The following is a 19332-nucleotide window of genomic DNA, read 5'->3' as shown; positions in this document are numbered from 1 at the left end:
TGTGTTGACATTATAATAACCCAAATGCATTCCATTAATTGTAAATTAGACAACAGAACCTGCCTCCAGAATTAATCTTAAGAAATATGTATAAAATTTGTTTACTACTTAGGATTTATTGATTTGTATATGTGTACAGATATAAACTATTTACTTATATGTGTAGTCTATTTACCTTTGTTTCTTTGTTTGTGTCTGTCTTGAGAAAGAGCACAACACACTTAGAGGAACCAAGCAGCTATCGTGGTTAGTAATTTAGGTGCAATCAAAACTCAGCAGGAGCATGTGAGCTGGAAGTCTAGTTTGCATACTGGTGCAATTCCTCCTAATAAATATAGTAAACCCCCTCACAAATTAGTTTTGGGATAAAGGATATCTATTCACTGGAAAACAGAAATGTAATTGGCAACTGTGAGTATGAAATTTCCCAGATTGTAACTAATGTGCAGAGTGAATGGAGACGTGTATTATAACCTACCCATCTCTAAAATGTTTAGTGACTTCACAGATGTATCATAATTCAAAACTAACGATAGATGATGCCCAGAATTTGCTCGAATATGCAATACTTCTCCAAACAGCAGGCCTCAGTTTGACTTCCCGCAAAGTGATACCACTGCTCTTCGCCTTACTGATCCTCTCAGCACAACTAAAAGAGGAAAAAGTCTATGAGTTGACTGTTCTGAGACATTCTTAAATGAAACTGTGCTGGATATGCTGAGATATGGGACATGTTTATGATGAGATGAGATACACAAAAACATTAATAGATACTTGTAAGGATTGGCTTGCACATTAAATGCTTTATCATCAGTTGCAAGCATTCAAATGCTTCTCTAGCAAGGATGGCGTCAGTGTGACTGAAAAATATTTTACCTCAGCATTGTTTGGGGTTTTTTAACCTCCTTAGATATTGAAGTGAATGTCCATAACAGCAATTTTGTTTTCTTTATGTTCTAGGATAAACCTGACTTTCAGGACTCTGTAAAAGTTTTGCTGGAGTTCAATTTTTCTGATCCAGAGAGTGGACCTGTTCTTGATAGCAACCTGCCAAATTCAATATCTGAATATGTAAGTCAGCAAGATTCTGTATTAATAATCAAAGCATTGAAAGTAAAATTCATAGCCCACACAAGAAATGAAAGTATTGTCCACAAATTGGTTAAAGAGGGAGGGTCATTGAGCCTGTCCAGAAGATGTATCCTCTAAATGAGTCTTCAGGGGTGAAAAGCTTGATTCAATGTGCTTGGGAACCAGCCTGGGGTTTTAAAGCTGTCCAGTGTTAACTGAAGATAGAAGAGAGTACAAGCAATTTTATTGTCATTTTTTACATAGCTGGAGCAGGGGAATGTTAGTCATTTACTCTGAGGGTGCTTGGCATGATTCATACGACCACTGTTGCCTCTTTTTCTAATATATATGAATAACTTAAAAGGGAACGAGTAGAAAGCTTATGTTTCACCTGGGCATCTTACAGGATATTGCCATGTTTAACTGATTAATATTAGGGAAGACTTCTTTGATTGTCAAAGGCAAGACCTTATCTAAAATTAGATAATGAATTAAAATGCAAGTATTAAATTTTAATAATAAATGTAATAAAATTGAGAATAAAAATACTATTGTTGCAGATTCCTTTCACAAAAGATTGTGGAGCCAAAAATAAATGCATTTCAGATCTTGTTCTGAATGTAAAAGCAAGCATAGCTGGAGACAGGTAACTACACTGGGTTTATTGTGTCACGTTATATCTGTACAAAATTTCTAAGTAAATTATAAATTCTGTAGTCTATTAAGATAATGCTGTGGCATAATTTCCAAATCACAAGCAATATAGTCTGGACATTGTGTTAAAAACAGATTCAAAAGTTAAGGTGTCAAACATTCTTAATTTATTTTACAGCTCTTCTCCATTCATTGTAAAGTCACGCAATGATAAGTTCACCATTCAGCTCTCTGTGAAGAACAAAAAAGACAGTGCTTATAATACCAGAGTTTTGGTTCAGTATTCTCCAAATATTATTTTTGCTGGCATTGAGGTAGGAATTTTTCACATTATCACGTTTTTCATCACCTATATTGCTAGAGAGATCTGAGGAAGCCTTTTTATTAAGCCTGAATTTCACTGCTCTGGTATGATCTCAGTTGATCGGAAGAGATTCCGTGGGAGTACTGTCCTCGCTTATCCCTCTAAAAGAGTGTATTTGTTTTGACCTGAGTGGACTCTTGCTTAGCCTCCGTTAACTACAGACGCAAGTTTCACAATGACGCTTAGGCAGTAAGTGCCTGCATGCACGTCAGCACCATGAATCATCTGTACATCTGTAGAGCCAGAAATGCCGTGTTATTCACCAGTACAGCTCCCGAGCATCTAGAATTCTCCTTTTGCACATATACAGAAAAAGCACCATCTTGGTAGGGCACCATATATCAGTGCCTGCCTCATCCCTTCCTCAGACAGCGTTTCCAAAGTAGCTGCCTTCCGGCCTGCCTCAGCAGATATGCTATGAATTCGCCTCACTTCAGGTGGGAAACATTAGGAGAGGTTTGCCTTCTATCAGCAGTCCTGACGTTGCACATTAGGAGAAGTCAGGGATCCATAGCACTGTTGCTGACCCTGTGGCAATCATTTATGGAGAATGAATGTCACTTCTATTGACAAGTTAGGAACACATTTACGAAATTACATGTAAAACCTGTGTATTTATATATAAGTTGATCTGCTAGACCCCATGACTAATTTGCATGATATCCAGTTTGTATATAATTGCTAATGTTCCAAACACTTTCAGTGGAATGGAATAATGGCTACTAATTGATGGAGATGTCCATAGGTGGAAATTGTTTTGCAGAAGTTGCGGCTTCCCATTTTTGTTCTAGTTCAACTAAGGCTTTGACTCTTACAATGTTTTGATGATGAAAAGCAGCAACGGTATATATGTTCAACAGGACCTTGATGCTTAGTCAAAATTTAAAAAGAGTTTGCGCAGTCACAATTTCACTTTCTTTTTCCTTTAGGATATACAGAAAGATAGCTGTGAATCTAATCACAACATCACCTGTAAAGTGGGATATCCGTTTCTAAAACCTTCAGAAGAGGTAAAAGGTCCCCCTGCATGCAAGTTCTAAGGCCAGGGAGGTCCCTGTCACCTCTGAATTTCTTTTCTCTCGTGTTCACCCCAAAATCTGTCCATTCAAGTTTCCCAAGCTATCCTTGATATGAACTGCACTGAGCCAGACAGGAAAACATCAGCTCTCCAGCCCCTGGGCAGGCAGCTGTGGTATGTGAGGAGGTAATAGGTGCATATTGCCATCCTTGACACTGTCAGGAGGCAAGTGCTACACCCGGTCAGAAGGGTCTGTCTCCAGGTGTAGAGGCTATTGGTTAAGATATACTGATAAGACATTAGATACTGTGGCTTTCCACAAGTTGCAGCCTGGGACTTTAGTTATTTCATATATAAAATTTAGCCAGTTGGTTGAAAAGAGAATAAGCTGGTATGTGGAAATGCTAACGTGTATCTTCCAAAGCCAGGCATCAAGACTTCACCTCCGCTTGGTGGGGAATCGGGGGCCTTTCCAGCCAGTCCAATTAAAGGCAAGCTCCAGCTTGAACAGCTCCAGTGATAAAGCTGCATCTCTTGCTGGAATAGAGAGGGAGCTTTAGCTAAACTAAGCCTTTGAAGATATGCATCTGAGCCTCACTTGAACAGTTCTACTATTGAATTGGAAAATATCAAATTACATGCAAATAAGACCAACTGTCTTTCCTGGCAGTTTCTTGCCTGTTCCTCTGTCATATCAGGTCTGTGTTGCAGATGCATAACAGAGGGACGATCAGGAGAGATGTCCTCTTACATTGCCTCCCACAAACATGTTCTGGCTTGTGCCTTTGACTTGTAGGAATTAGGTCAGCTGTTACTTTCTTGCAGACCAGTAAGCATACGACCCAATGCCAGTGCCTACAATGCTCCATTGCCAGATTTACTGGGTTTTTCACATTTGCGTTTCATGCTTTAATTGTTAGTTTGCCTGTAGCTATAGATCCCTAAATTTAGAAATTTCATACTCTCCTTTGCATTCAGAAATCAATTAATCTCTGATTCACCGATAAGCATTCCTAATACATCCCTTTTTAAAGCCTCTTCCTAGCTCTTTTTTTTTTTTTTTTTTTTTAATTATGAAGAAATATCTAAGACAGCTTCCTCTGGGTCACTTTGTAATAAAGATTTGTGCACGTTATAGGAAAAAATAAGTCTGAGCTGAAAAATCTTTTGCTTCATATAAAATTACCCTTAAGTGTCAGGACATGAAGAGGGACATGTTTGGGTCAATGTTCCCAAATCCTGTTAGTCCCAAATTGCGATAGATTTGCCCTAGTTACAATGAGTAGGGAATTTTTGTGAGACCTAGTAGTCATTTATTTACATTGTAAACATTTCTGCTCCATATTCTATGTGTTTTACTATATATTCTATAGACAGCTCATCTCCATGGTAATTGCCAGGCTTTGAAGCTTTTTTCTTCCTCATTAGAGAAAACAAAACAGCTTTGATAAATTGCTTGCAAGACCAGTGGATTTCTATTAAGAATTATTTAGTTATGTATTTATAATATACCATATAATAAGTTTTACTGAGGCTTCTCGGTTCTGAAAATTTGAGGTTTCTGTTTAATAAGTGATAACTATTAGATTTCCTTCTTGGTTGGAACCGATTCAAAAAAATGGATTCATTTATAGAAAAGTGTTAAAATGTGAATAAGGATTCTATAGATAAAAGTAGCAAAAATTTGCTCATTCTTCATCAGATCAAACCTTATTAGTGTGCTTTCCTTTCTTTCTTTCTTTTTCTTTTTTTTTCCCTTTTAAAATGTGTAATGTATTTCTCTAAACAGATTTCCTTCAAAATATCATTCCAATTCAATGCATCTTATCTCCTGGAAAATGCTACTGTTCATGTATATGCAACAAGGTTAGTTACAATCATTACTTGTTTACCTTCTGATTTCTTTTTTTTTTTTTTCTTAGAAAGCTCTACAGCTTTGTGTTTCGTAGTAAAACAAGGATGAGTTTCCTGAACTCAGTTATTGTTAAACAATCTGTAGAGCTGGCAGCTTTACAGACGTACTTGGTCCAGCAGTGGACTGAGTGGACTAAATAAACAGCTGTTTGTCCCTAGAACCTGACAGTCACTAATGAGTCATAATTTCCAGTAGTTTTACCTTCAGAAAAGGTTTATTCTCTTACAAAATTACTGCATACTTTAGCATGAATCACACGCTAAACAAAAAAGTCTGGCTTTCAAAGAGGAAGAGCGTCGCAGAAGTTGTCTGTGATAAAGGAATGCGCTTGCCCTCAGTGCTTGCTGTCCATGCAAAATCCAGGGATAGTGTGCGAGTAGTGGTCCTTACTTGCTCCATTTTCATTCAGCCAACTGCAGTCTCTAATTTTAACAAAGATGTGTTTCTGAGCTGGGACTGGTGCAGGACTTAACTAGTTACTGGAAATAATCTTTTTAATTTATTTTTAGGAGATAGTAATTAACTGGAAACAAGTAGCGTGCTTTCTTACCCAGAGCTGTAGGTATTTCAGTTTCTTGAGAAACCTGTTGCGTCTGCACAGTCTGATCTGAGTGCTATATGTTGTTTTATTTTAGTGACAGTGAAGAACCACCTGAGACCTTGAGGGACAACAGAGGACACGTTACAATTCCAGTAAAATATGAAGTAGGATTAATATTTGTAAGGTATTGGTGCTTCTCTGTACTTCTATTGGCTACCACAGTAAATAACAGGTGTTCAAAGAGAATACAGTATGGTTTTGTTGTTGAACTGTGCTCAGTATCTACAGATGACAGCTTCTAGGCTTATGAACAGGAAGCACAGGCTTGATGGAAAAGAGCCATTTGTGTGAGCTGACATGGGCAGGACACGGGAACAACCACAAAATCACGCATGAAAGGCAAAGAGCAAATTTAATCTCAGTTCTTCGGGGATCGTGGAATCTCCGAAGCAACACCCGGGCAGAGGCACGCAAGGCACCGCGGAGCGAGAGAGAGTCCTTGTTAGGACGAGAGTCCTTGTTAGCATGAGAGTGAGAGAGCGAGAGCTCAGACTTGCTGTTCTTGCCTGTATTTCAAGGATTCAGGCAGGCATAGTTTTTCACTGTGCTTTCATCTTCAACAGCAGGGCAGGAATCTCGGGCATGTTTGATAAGGTGCCCTGAGTCCACCACACAGGCCCACTTTATCTAGGTGCAGATGTTCTACTTGTTGAGCGTATAAGACTAAACAACAATTAGTGTGATATATGTGTTTTCCAGCACACCACGTGCGAGTCTCTTGAGCGTGTTTCCAGTCCTCCTCACTGATTTTACGTTACTTTCCCACAGAGTTACACAAAACGATGGAGCAGTTACTGCCCCTATCTTGCCGTATCTCCATTTTATCTATTTAAATTTGATCTGCAGTTTGCAAGTACAACAGCAGCTTTTGTTGATTCCTGTACTTTGGTCTATTCATTCAAAGGTGTTTCAGGTACATAAGAAGGCAAATACTTCCAGCTTCCTGATGGCCATGAGTCTGTATCACTATAATATTTCATGGTGTGGTGTTTGACTTCCAGCTTTAAAAATTAGCCTTAATTTTAGATTCTTAGGGTTCATTTTTATCAATTCAGACATAAATTTTAATGCAGGTATGGTAGTACACTTTATTTTCAGAAATAGCTAAAACTCAGTTAAATTCCATCCCTGAAAAGCATTACAAATATTATAAGTAGCCTATATTGTATGGTGTGCAGGTGTAAATAATTAAGTCAAATTCATTTTGGATGCATTTCATGGCTCAAATCTAGCCTTTGTCCCATCAGGAATAATGTTGAATTTAGAACATGCTGGTTTTGTTTGCTTTTTATTACTTGATTCTGTCTTTTGTAGAACTCTGCCTGTTTTACATGGCAATACTGAGGGTAAGGAACTGCACAGCTGAATAAGAACAGCAAAATCAGGCCCTGATGTATTATTTTTGGGAACAACATTTGCTCATTTTGTAGTTTTATCTGAATAAAACATTTAAAATGCACATCATAAAAAGTGAGTACTACTTAGAAAATGGATGAGTTGAAATTCAGCAGAAGTAGCAGTGCACTCTTAATTCCAAGACTAGTCCTGGAGGATTCATGAAATAATGAAAAGACCTATGTTATTAACTGCTAGAGTTTTTATTAAGTTTGTGTGCTTATTGGTTTTTTTTAATGTGGTTTTTTTTTTTTAACCCACAGTGTTTTCAAAGAGCACCATGTTATAATTGCAGCAAATGATACCGTCCCTACTGCTATTAACACAACAGAGCAGATTGGGGATGAAGTTACTCTACATTATAGGGTAAGAACCAATTAAAACTGTATGATATAGGTACTGGCTTAATCTTTTTTTTTCCTTTCATTTGGTTTGAATCACTTAATGTGATAGCCTATTACTTAAATAGCAGCTATGCAATATGTTAAACTGTCTACATGGGTATTTTGTGTTTAACACCTTTTTTTTTTTTCACTTGCTTTCTTTGGAATAAGGTGAGTCAGCGGTTCTCAGAGTGGCTCACCTCTGTGGAGTAGTTCTGGTGGGGTTTAGAGCTGCTGCCCTCAACAGGGTAAAGAAAGCATGCCCTGGTAAATGACAACTTGACCTACGTTCATTGCAGTTTAGAACAGGTTATTTCCAAAATCCAGTCAGCTTTGAAAGAGGCAAATGCCATGCTCCAAGAATGTTGTCTTCCTAATGGAATGAATACTGCAAACTAAAATCACATAGAAAAGATATTGAATGGAATAGAAGCCCAGACTCGAGTTGCAGTAGGACTGAATTTAGTTCTCTTGAGAGCATTCTTGTTTCCCAGTGTCAAATCTAAAGCTGAACAATGGTCCCATATAAAAGTGATAAAAGTCTCTGAATCAACTTCTGTCTGTGAAAAAAAATGGACCATGGGAATGTTCTCACTTTCACTAAATAGCAATGGCAAAGGGTTTTTTTCTATTTTTTAGCCCACCTACAGTGTTTCAGTCAGCTACTTCTTTTAGTCTAAAAGTTAAAATCCAGAATCTTGAGGCTTTTTTGGCTGTTTAAGACATTATTCATCTCATTTCAAAACCTTTGCTTTCTGAATGTAAAAGCTGGTGGACTGCAGAGCATACCACTTATGATCTTGTGAGCAAAACTCACCTCTGCAAGCAGCTTATCACAAATGACTACTCAGAAGAACAAAAGTTAAACAGGTTTTTGAGTATTTATTAAGCTCATCCACTGAAGACAGAGGATTGTCAGTTCTCCTGCCAGAAATTCCACCTAGCCATTTTCTCCATCCTCGGCCACAGCAGGCCTGTTCAGAAGGAGCAGCAGCTTACAGAGATATGCCCTGTGAGCTTCCCAGGGGAAACAGGGGAGAGGCGCCGGGGAGCAGGAGGGCTGTTGTCTAAGCACACATGAGGAGGAACCAGCATGAGCCACCGCTGGTACAGAGGCTCCCCCCCCCATGTTAGGGCATTTTGGGGGGCTTTATTAAAAATTGAAACAAAATTATGTTAGATAGAAGTTCATGATGATAAAAGGTTGCAGTAAACAAGATAACAAGACCAAAGACCACAGAAGAATGTGTCTGCTAATTCACAACAGGCTGTTCTTGGGGAAAAAGTAAGAGTTCATCACACTACTTTTGCATAACTGACTGTAGAAAAGCTAAAAAAAAACAAACAACAAAGAAGTAAAGAAAAATACAGGAAAGGAAAAAACAATCAAATACCAACAAAATAAGGAAAGTACTAATAAAAATATTTTTCTTTTTTTTACTAGATTGAAAAAGGTGAACACTTTCCAATGCCAAACCTCACACTGCAGATCTTATTTCCCAATGTAACAGCAGCCAAGAACACTCTTCTCTATCTTACTGCATTGTCCCATTCCCAAGTAAGCCAGGAATTCGTATTTTTATGATTAATTTAAATGTGAAGATTTTGTTGTAAAGAACTGTAAAATGAAAACATTTGGGATTATGCCTTGCTTCAAGGTAGATATTGCTTCCAGTCTAAAATACAAGGTGCTGATGTTTTAATAGTACGTACAGCTATGCATGAGAAGACAGAGAGACAAGTTTTCTTAAAAGGAAACAAGCAAATTTAAAATGGTGTTGAACAGTAACTGGACTATAACACGGTTAATTTGATATGTTGCCAAGTGATGACAGGCCTAGACTGAGATATGAGTGACAGGAGTTTCTTTCTTAGTTTTGCCTACTAAGCCTCAAATTATCTCTGTTGTCAGCAGCACTTATTGCAAATGCTCTGGTCCTGCTGTGTACATCTAGAGCTCAATCTGCTGTTCAGTCCTCTTCTTTCTGTTGCTGCTATTAGCCTTCCTGCACGTCTGCTCCCCAGCACTAGCAGTCCTCTGGCTTCCTCCTTCTCTGGGGCACTGAGACATCTTGAAGGGGATGGTAGGTCATGTCTTTCAAATGTTCTTCATCAGAGCCCTCATTTGAGGTTTTCCATTTCACTCCTCAAGAGCAGCTGGAGGAGATCACAATTCCAGCAAGTCCCATGATTCCAGATCTGTAGATATTAAAATTAGAGCTATATCAGTAGCTGGATGGCTGAAGAACGCAAATATTGCTAAGGGGTGACCTAAAAAGAGTCTTTCCCTCAGAGACACACACACATGAGCACGTCTATGCAAATATTTCACTTAGTTTTGAGGTGTTACGCCATTGAAAAATAAACCAAACGGTCTAAATTAAAGTTCAAGGTTCACTTTAAAATTAAAAAAAAAATAATCAAAAACCCCCAGAATTCCTTCCCCCATTATTTGCATCCCTAGGCAATCACCACATTTGACCCAAGTTTGCACATAAGCTCAAAAAATCTCTGCTTTTTCTGTGGGTATAATTCATCAACCACTAGCTACACCCTAGTGATAGTAGTGTGCCAAAGTGCACTGCAGGGGCTTTGCAATCCTCTTCATGCTAGTAATCTGAGAGGGCTGAAAAAAAAGTCAACTTTCACCTGCACCGAAGACACCCACGAAGATTTCCCAGCTGCCTTTGAAGGAGCCATGGAGGTCCAGCACACACTCCCCCTTTTTGGGTACTGCAGCAGAGGCTCCTGAATCCTGCGCTTAACCTGCCTGTCTGCTTGCTAAGGCAGAACCTCTGTGGATTCCCGTGCAAAAGCTATTTAGCTCCTTTAATAGCCAGCTCTTCCTGGTTCATGTAGTGGTCCTCTTGCAGGAAGCTCGTTTGCTTCTACAGATGTTTAGGTTGCTGGATAGAGTTTAGGTTAAATTATTTCATAAAAAGCTCATTTTTTTGTTTGAATAATGATATTTCGATACCTACACCATGTGAATTTCCTGTTCTGGACTCTTGCAATATGCAGTTTATTGCATTTAGCTGTTAGTAAATATTATTGTTATTAAATATTCCATATTGTTAATGTTGGCTTGTTTCCAGAGCATTTTTCTGTAGTAGAATGCATATTCAGACAATAAAAATAATATTTGTATTTCTGCTAGCAGAATGCCATCTGCCAAACTAGTTACCCTGTAGATCCCTTAAAGATCGGTGCTGGGAAACCATTTGTGCTGCCAAAAATAAAAGAACCTACAAAAGATACAATTATGGTAAGCCCAGATATAGTATATATATTCATGACAGATATTATATTTATCTGCAATAAATATGTAAAAGCTTCTTTTAAACTGTATCCTGTGGAAACTCACTTTGTCTTAATAGCCTGAAAAGTCATCTTTGTGTAGACTAGCTATAGTTTTTATTTGGCTACAGAACTGTATGTGGAACTGAATTTGGGGTGGGGTTTTTTTTTTAATTTAGCAAATATGTAAATAGCAGTATCACATTTGACAGCTGAGTAAATCTTCACCTTCTATATTCCCACTGTAATTAATAAATAGTAATATTTTAAAAGCTTCTCATCTCCCTTGCAACTTTTTTAGACAACCAGCTGAAAATACTTCCAAGTGCTAGCACTCTGATCTGACAGATTTTCCATGCAACTGGTAGAAATGTAATTGGTGATCCCATTTGGAAAGAATTAGCCTCTCACTTTTAGATGGAAGAGTTGCAAAGTAGTTTTGCTGCCGCATTATGTTGGCCATGTCAGGGGGAAATCCGTCATGCTGCCTCCCCAGTATAGAGGCACAAGTTGAGTTTCTGGTGCAAATGAAACCATGCTGTGGGGAGAGTATTTTGCCATGCTTATCATAGTCCTTCACAGAGGTGATAAACCTCTAGGCTGAGCAAATGTTTCCAAAGGTTTGGGCATAATTCTGCTGCCCTCACAGCTAGCAAGTGATACTGAGAAGTAAAGATACTTGAATTTGTACACAAACATCCTGCCCTGCTTGAAAGATTCAGGTATCCCATGATTTGAAAGGATCAAAAAACACTGCAGAGAAGCCATAACTGTGTTGGCAGAAAAACACTTGCTGTTACAGGCTGTGCCTCCTTTAGGAGTTCTGCTGGTGCCTTTTGCTACATACCTACGGTAACAGAGCTTCCTCAAGGCTAAGCAAGCCTGCCAAAACTGAGCCTATTCCACCACAGCATGAATATCTCAACTCGTTTTATATCCTGCAGTGTCATTTTTACATCAAAAGACCCAGTAATTACTATCAGTTTAGCATTGGTGTCATAGCAAGACTATGTTTTCTATATATAGTAGTTTACATGTTTTTACTTTAGTAATGTGAAAAGTTTCTTCCTATTGATTCATTCTGGTGCCTTTTAAACAGGACTGTGATACATACAGCTGTGCATCTATTAATTGTGCTCTGGTCCCATCTGACATATATCAAGTCAATGTTTCATTAAGAGTATGGAAACCTACCATCATAAAAGTAAGTTAATCCTGTTTGTATTCAGAATACTCTTGGGTTTGAGAAACTTAAGCCAATGTTTCTAACGTCTATTAAAATTATACCTTTCATTTTCTTAAGCCTCCACAGTCCCCTGGTGTTTGATATCGTTTCTCTTGTTATTTTAAAATTTCCTCAAAACTAAGTTACATACATTTTATTATCCTTAAAGTAAGTACTTAGAACTTTGCAGAAATTTCAAAACATGGTACGAATACACCTCTTCCTTATTCTATATTGATGGTCATTTTTTTTAATAGCTAATTATGCATCCACATATTCTAATTCAGCAGATGTAAGGAGGGGTACAGAGCAGCATATAATGTTTAAGTAAGCTTTAATCTGGAAAGATTTCTCAAGTCTAGAAAGGACTTCTTGGTCAAAAAGAGCAGAGAGGAGAGGTCCACCTCAGACCACACCTTAGTATTGTCTGATGACAACAACGACCAGGCTGTGGTCCATTCTCCTCAGCTGATAAATTTCTGATACTGAGTTCCTGGTTTGTGCCTTTTTTTTTCTCTAGAAAATAGCAGGACAGGAGGGGAGATACAACAGAACTTTAGGAAGTCCAAATCTGTCCCGGTGGCCAAAGTAGTATTCCAGGATTATTAGAACTTATTTGAAATCTCTGCTCTCTACTCCTTCAAAGGTGTATTGCTGTCTCATAAACAGTGATGTGTGTGCTGAAGGTGACACACACGAGCAGCTCCACTGACTTTCACATTTTTCAGCATCTCCCAAAACTTTAGCGTTAAGTTTTCCTTTCACCCTTCTCATTTCTACAAAGCTTTCTACTTCAAAATTCTTAATTACGAATGATAGCCATTTCTTTCTTCTTCCAGGCAAGTATTCACAGCTTAACCCTTGTTGTGAAAGCATTACTTAGGAGTGAGAACTCATCACTGATTCTGAGAAATGACCATCAAAAACTGGAGGTAAGAACATGATAATTCATGGGTTTATTCTTCATAGGATTTTTTATGCCTCTGATTCATTCACTTGCATTCGTTACTAGCAAACTGATTGTTACCTGTTGTAATGTATTGTCCTACTCTAAATAAAAATAAGTGATTTCATATTACAGTAGAAATGTCGTAATTAGTCAGATGATGATACCAAAATCCCATTACCCACCAATGAACCTTGGTAAGAAGTACTACCTGAAGTACTTCTGTCTGCTGCAGCATAAGTGCTTTCTGCATCTATGTAAATTAAAAGCATAATTAGTATTCTTTTAATGAATTAATAGTATTTTAAAAATACTGGTCCTGGGTCATTTCGAAGTGATCTTACTCTGTACATTGTATTTTATTTATTATTTCTTTATTTATTATTTCTTTCCACTTCGTTGCCCAAGATATATATTTTAAACAGCATCTTTTATTTTTCAGAAGTTCTGTATCATTTTCTTAGATAAGAAACTATATAACATTAAAGTAGGGGTGCCAGGTATAAAGAGAAATTTCTTTAATTTTTTGTTAGAGTTGTTATTTATCCTTTAATACTCTTTATTCCGTTTATAGTGGTTAATGCATTGCTTTTCTGTGATAACTTGTACATGCTGGGAGTTATTTACTACAATGTACATTTTTAAGCAAAAGTCTTATTATGTGTTATTGTTGTTAGTACCCCCAAAATTTAGAGCAAAGCAATATTCAGTGTGAACTACATCTTGTGCAAAATATTTTTGGAAATACAAACATCACAGGTCAAGTGTTAGCTGGTATTTTATCCAGGCATTTCTTTTATGTGATAGATTCAAATTCAATCCAGGAGTGAAAATGCAGCTGAGAGGATTGCAGATAATGAGACCTGCCTTTAGAAACTAAAGAATTTCAGAATTAACTTTTTTTAAGATATAATGTCAAATTGAATGTTTAGTGTTCAGCTCTTCAATGCTTTTTTGAAGGTTGTGTCTCTAATAAATTATTAAGTTAAAATAATTCAAACTCCTATGTCGTCACATTTATTTAAATGTGAATATTCCTTATTTCAGATTAGTTTACACCAGATATGACTGCTTTAAAATCAAATTAGTACTTACACTTATTTCCTGTAACTGCTTTAGAAGCCATCTTTAAGGGACGCAGGCATTGAGTAATGAAGAATACTCGAAAGCAACTGCCTAACATACACTTCAGCTACTCATGGTTTTGGTCCCATAGCCAATGACTACTGACTTATAGCAGGGACAACCCTCATGAAATGAATGCACTGTCAAAGTGCAAGATAACTAGGTAAACATAGGGTTTCATGTTGGAGATTACTTTCCCAATTCCCTCCTACAAATTCCTATACTTAGAAATGAAGTGGTACCCTGGAAAATCACTGCATACTGATAAAAGTCATGCTGCTCTGTTGATATTTTAGAAAGATGAGTTACTTATTGCTTACATTCTGAACACTTTGTAGACCATGATTAAGATTTCCAAAGAACTGCCACCGGGTACAGTCCCCCTGTGGGTTATCCTCCTGAGTATCTTCGCTGGACTCTTGATACTTGCACTGCTTATATTTGCTTTGTGGAAGGTAAGCTGCATGTTCTTGTCTTCATGAAACTAAACAAATATGTTTAAATTCTGTGCCGTATGCTTCTTAGAGACACTAATATTGTCTCAGAGACAATTTTATTTATTAGTATCTCACCCTCAGAGACACTAATATTGTCTAATAAGTGGAATGAAATCTTGTAGAAATGACAAAATAACTAATAACACTACATTTTTCTGATGTGTAACGTGCAATGCTAACCAATTGAAATCTGTATGGACAGTACGTTATGAAAAGAAAACTAGAAAGAGATTTTTGTACGATTAAGGGTTTATTAAGGGAGTTTTTTATTAGCTTTGACTGTGGCCTTTGATAATCAGGTTTTCTCTTTGTGCAAGAGATGCTAGGCCTGTAGTGTAAGTATTGCCACAAGTGGGCACTCTTCTCCAAGCTAAATATTTAGTTCATGCTTGCGTTAGAAGGTTACAGTTTATAAATTTCAACATGCATGATCTCTTGAAAAATTTGACAAGTACAAAATTAAGTATTATTTATACAATTGAGTACCAAATAGTATTAAGTGTTTCAACCTTTGAGACTATGCAAGCGTAACAATGATTCGGCAATCGCTCACTATATATTAAGTGTACTCCTTTTGTCTGCTGTCATGACATGGCTCTTTAGTTTTTCTGTTCCAGGAAAAACAATGTTGTACTTCAGTGATAAAATAGTAAACGACTTTTTACTTTACTGAAAGTATTAAAATAGAAGTAAGAACCAGCACATGAATGCTACCAATACAGGTTTTATGCTTTGAGCGGTTCTTAGTCACTTTTTTCTTTTCTGCAGGCTGGGTTTTTCAAGAGACCACTAAAGAAGAAAATGGAAAAATGAAGAAAAAAGATGGAGAAATTTTTGCTCAGGTCTGCCTCAAAAATGTTACTGTAAAATTATAAACTTAAATGCAGTGGTCACAATGTTTTCTAAACTCTAGTGCATTAAAAAAAAAACAAGAAGCAGAACAACAAGAAGCAAATCAAGCACACACGCAAAGGAATGATGCAAAGGAAGAATAAACAGCCTTACGGCATTTTGTGATACTCAAGGACATACTTTCAAGTGTTACTCATTTTTGGAGAGTAACAGAGTTCAAAGATTCTAACATTTTTAATAAGGAAAATGTGTAATCATATTTTTATATACAAATGTATGTGGAATCACTTTTCATTCCAAATTATGCAACACGTCAGCTTGTATGTAGCAATCCCAGTCTTTTTTATCACCTTATGATTTTCAAAAGGAAAAAGCATAATTTTAAAAATTTCCTCCCTATGTCAGTTCTGTGAAAGCAGACTGTCAGTTCACAAAGCGGAACACCCAAACTTTGGGAATGCACCAAATACTGTATGGTAACTGATGTAATGACAATTCAGAAGATAGAAGCACCTGCATATTGAAATACCTTGGACTTCTCTTTTCTGCTGGTTTTAGCACATCCAGATGAACGCAGGATACCCCAAGAAAGAGATTTTTATGGTCAAACAGACCATAAAGGATTGATCCATTAGATTACATAACTGTTTGAACTTGAAACAGATTTTTTGGCAGGCCTAAAAATGTATACACAAAACATTCAAGCCCACCTGATTGCACACTGTACTCAAATAAGCAGGGACACAATTGTATCTGCAAATTGAAATGTCCATATTTATGCAGAAAATATTTTGAGGTACCCTGAAAGTTTGACTCTTACTGTATATCTTGGAGTAGCCAGGAGGGTGCTTCATAAGCTGTCACTGTAAATTTATTGTGTAGCTATTTAATCCAATGAGTTTAAAGTGTACAAAATTATAATTAACAAAAGACACAGATAGGAAATTCAGCACTGACAAGCTTCTACTAGTATTATAAGTCACGTTATCATCTTTGTTACTTAAGAGTTTAAGAAGTGAAGAAGAACTTGCATACTGAATAAGCACTTAACAAATGATGTTTATTTTGTGACAAAGATTAAAAGTTTATACAAGAATACACTGAAATGTAGATAGCAAAAGATTTCCTTAAGAATTTTTTTTTCTTTCTATTTAGACTATCCAATTTCCTCCTTTCTTTCACGCACTTGTCTTCCTTCCACGACGACCTCTCCCCGGGGCTCTTGGGCTGTACCTTGTCCTTGAGAGCTTCCTGTATTACTTGCAGCCACACAAAATTAACAGTGGAAAATGCAGGCGTGCTGGCAAAGTGCGATGTTGCCTCAGCATGAGACAACTCAGTTTTGATTGCCAAAAGATCAGAAGATGTTGAGGAGACATACTAAGTTCTATAATACATACTTGTTTGCAGAAAAGCTTTGCCTTGCCAGGAAAGAGCCAGGAAAAATTGTTCTTCCTCTTGGTACAAATGTCACTGAAATTAAAAAAAAAATAAAAAATCACTGCAGTTTGCCAAGAGGTTTTAACTTAGCACTGATTTTATAGTAATAGCTTAAATAGCAGTAATATATTTTATAAAGACTTTTTTTCTTTAAGAAGAGACCATAGATTGAGCTGAATGTGCTAGCAAGTACAACTCTGGAAGCGTGCCAGAAGGTGCTTTATTGTTTGAAAGATGCCGTCACTCTTAAGTCCCTTCAATTTAGGTCCTAAATTAGAGGCAGTAGTCATTGGGAAAGGCTTGGACTTACGTGAACGCAGCGAGTAGGATTAAGTTTGGAAGCGTTGGCAATTTCTCCTCGAGCCTGTGGGAAAGGTGGTTATTTCGTAAGAGGAGCCTGCCGAAGGTGGCGGCGTGACTCAGAGGAGAAGGCAGAGCCCTGCGTGGGAACGCGGTGGGTGGCTGCGCTTTGCGGAGCCTGGCAGAGCCACCGAGCCGTCAGGCTGGCTTTCTGTCCTCCTCTGCGCGCCTGGAAGCGCACCCTGTCTGAAGGGGTAGGAGGTGAGTTGCCCTGGTCCTGAGCACAGAGGGAGGACAGGCACGGAGGCAAAGAAATGAGATGGAGGAGTTGTGCGGTGAGAACTCCCTGCTTCATTCACCGTGAGAGTTAAATAGGCCTCGAAGGAAAGCAAAATCCATTTGTTGAAGGGTGAAGATAAGTTAATATTCACAGAGGTGTTTTCAGTCCCATGTGAGATGCAGGTCTTATTTTGAGAAATTGTATGATTTTGCCAATTTGTTTGAAAGACTTAAATGGCACTTGTTGCTGTGGCATCCAAATGCTTCAGAATTGTAAATGTTTTTTTTCCTCATAGTATCTCTGTAAAGGCGTAACAGTGCTGTTACCCTATTATGGTTTTGTAAAGGAACAGAATTATGAAGGAATTTTGACTCACCCATGCACACATAGAAAGTCTGTGGTAGCAGAGGAAATGCTTATATTTATTATTATTCAGCCAGTTTGTTAACCATGAGGTAATTTTTCCTGGCTTCATAAAATTACTCACAAATTGTGCAAGCCACACATCATTTTTATGCAGCATACTTTTATTTTGTTTAAGTGTTTCACATTTTAGTTATGATAAGCTGTTAACCAGAGCATTTTACCTTTCTGATGAAATTTCATGTCTTATTTTAAAGCATCAGCCTAACTGAAAAAATATAAGTCAATAGAACAGTCTATTTCCCTAGATACATAAGTATTTTATCAATGCAAAGTATGTTTGAGATCAGTGTTCCATTCTTTTTAGACTTGCTTTGCACTGTAAAAGCAGTAATAAGCTTCATATAACCACACTGCTTTTGTCTTTGTCATGATGCTTTTTCTCTTTTCACGTTTGTTCTATTATCAGATTTTCAATTATAGTATCTATTTAAAATATAACTATATAAAGGGGATAGCACTATAGCACATTATTCTTACACAGGATAAATTAGTAAAATCATTATTTTTATCCGTAAAACCCTTTCCACACACTATTGCAAGAGCAGTGTTTTGCTGCTTTTCACTATATACAACAGAAAAGCCTCCTGAAAGCAATATTGCAAACATCAGGAACACCTTACCAAAATTCAGCAGGCACAAAAAACATCAGAACAGCATGTAATCTGTTTTGTTCCTATAAAAAGACACATTAGGGTTGTAAAATGATTCCAATAATGAACACACTAAACATTTTTTCATTCGAATAAAAGCCTGTAAAAAACCAGTAATAATAAATTGGGTGTATAACCAGAACTTAGGCAACGGGCGGAGTCTAGCCCACCTCAGTTCCAAACTTCATCACTGAAGCAGCTAACCTTAGAGGGGATGGACAAGATACATTTCTATTCTACAGAAATTTCTATGCTATAGAAGTTCTATAGCATAGAACTTCCCTGGAAAGGCGCAAGACCTTTAAACCATCACTCCCGCTTCATTTTGAGGCTGGTCCAGAGGCTGTTGATCCTGTGTGTAATTTCGTAAGACTCAGAAAACAGCAGCTACGTTAGAGCAATCTCCCTGGGCTGCCGCTTACGCTCCTGTGCTTGTCTGGTGTCACCCTGGGTCTGTATTAGGAGGCTTTGCGCCACCCAATGATCCTGCCCCACTACCTAAGCCCTTTAGTACATATCCTGTGCTGAGTCATTTTGAGCATGACATTCCTCTTCTGCAGAGCTTGACTCCGGGGAACCCACCTTCAACTGGAGCCAAGAGTTTTCATCTCACTTGGCCCCGAGAGGCTGGAGTTAGGGTCACGCTCATCTAATGAATTCCACATTGTTTAATTGTTTTAATTTCTTGTATTAACTATTGTGTAGGTGATGGTCCCATTAAAAAAATAAAAGCAGAGCAAGAGAATCAGAGTGTACCATTGTTAATTATACCACTTAGCAGGAATAAGAGGGAATTCGCATCCTTTGTAAGAAAAACACAACATTCTGCACAGCATTTTATTTTTTGTGTAAAATTATTCCATGTGTTTTATTGATTAAAAAAAAAATTTAAA

The 19332-nt window shown here is 37.5% G+C and overlaps 1 protein-coding gene across 3 annotated transcripts in view; it reads left to right on the top strand.

Moving 5' to 3' along the window:
• Window positions 1–19332, top strand: part of ITGA1 (integrin subunit alpha 1) — a 78201-nt gene extending 58869 nt beyond the window's left edge. For 2 of the 3 annotated variants that reach the window (XM_063321385.1, XM_063321387.1), the window contains 13 exons: window positions 961–1071; window positions 1632–1717; window positions 1904–2039; window positions 3019–3099; window positions 4897–4973; window positions 5658–5747; window positions 7282–7384; window positions 8846–8959; window positions 10559–10666; window positions 11798–11902; window positions 12763–12855; window positions 14333–14449; window positions 15260–19332. In XM_063321385.1, coding sequence (XP_063177455.1) covers window positions 961–1071; window positions 1632–1717; window positions 1904–2039; window positions 3019–3099; window positions 4897–4973; window positions 5658–5747; window positions 7282–7384; window positions 8846–8959; window positions 10559–10666; window positions 11798–11902; window positions 12763–12855; window positions 14333–14449; window positions 15260–15304 — 1266 coding nt within the window. In that variant the 3' untranslated portion in view covers window positions 15305–19332. The remainder of the gene's footprint in view (window positions 1–960; window positions 1072–1631; window positions 1718–1903; window positions 2040–3018; window positions 3100–4896; window positions 4974–5657; window positions 5748–7281; window positions 7385–8845; window positions 8960–10558; window positions 10667–11797; window positions 11903–12762; window positions 12856–14332; window positions 14450–15259) is intronic. The other variant, XM_063321386.1, reaches the window with a different exon arrangement.

The sequence above is a fragment of the Chroicocephalus ridibundus genome, chromosome Z (genome assembly GCF_963924245.1).
Source record: "Chroicocephalus ridibundus chromosome Z, bChrRid1.1, whole genome shotgun sequence".
Lineage (NCBI taxonomy): Eukaryota > Metazoa > Chordata > Aves > Charadriiformes > Laridae > Chroicocephalus > Chroicocephalus ridibundus.
Note: the sequence above shows the minus strand (reverse complement) of the source record. Positions and strands in the feature narration are given on the sequence as shown.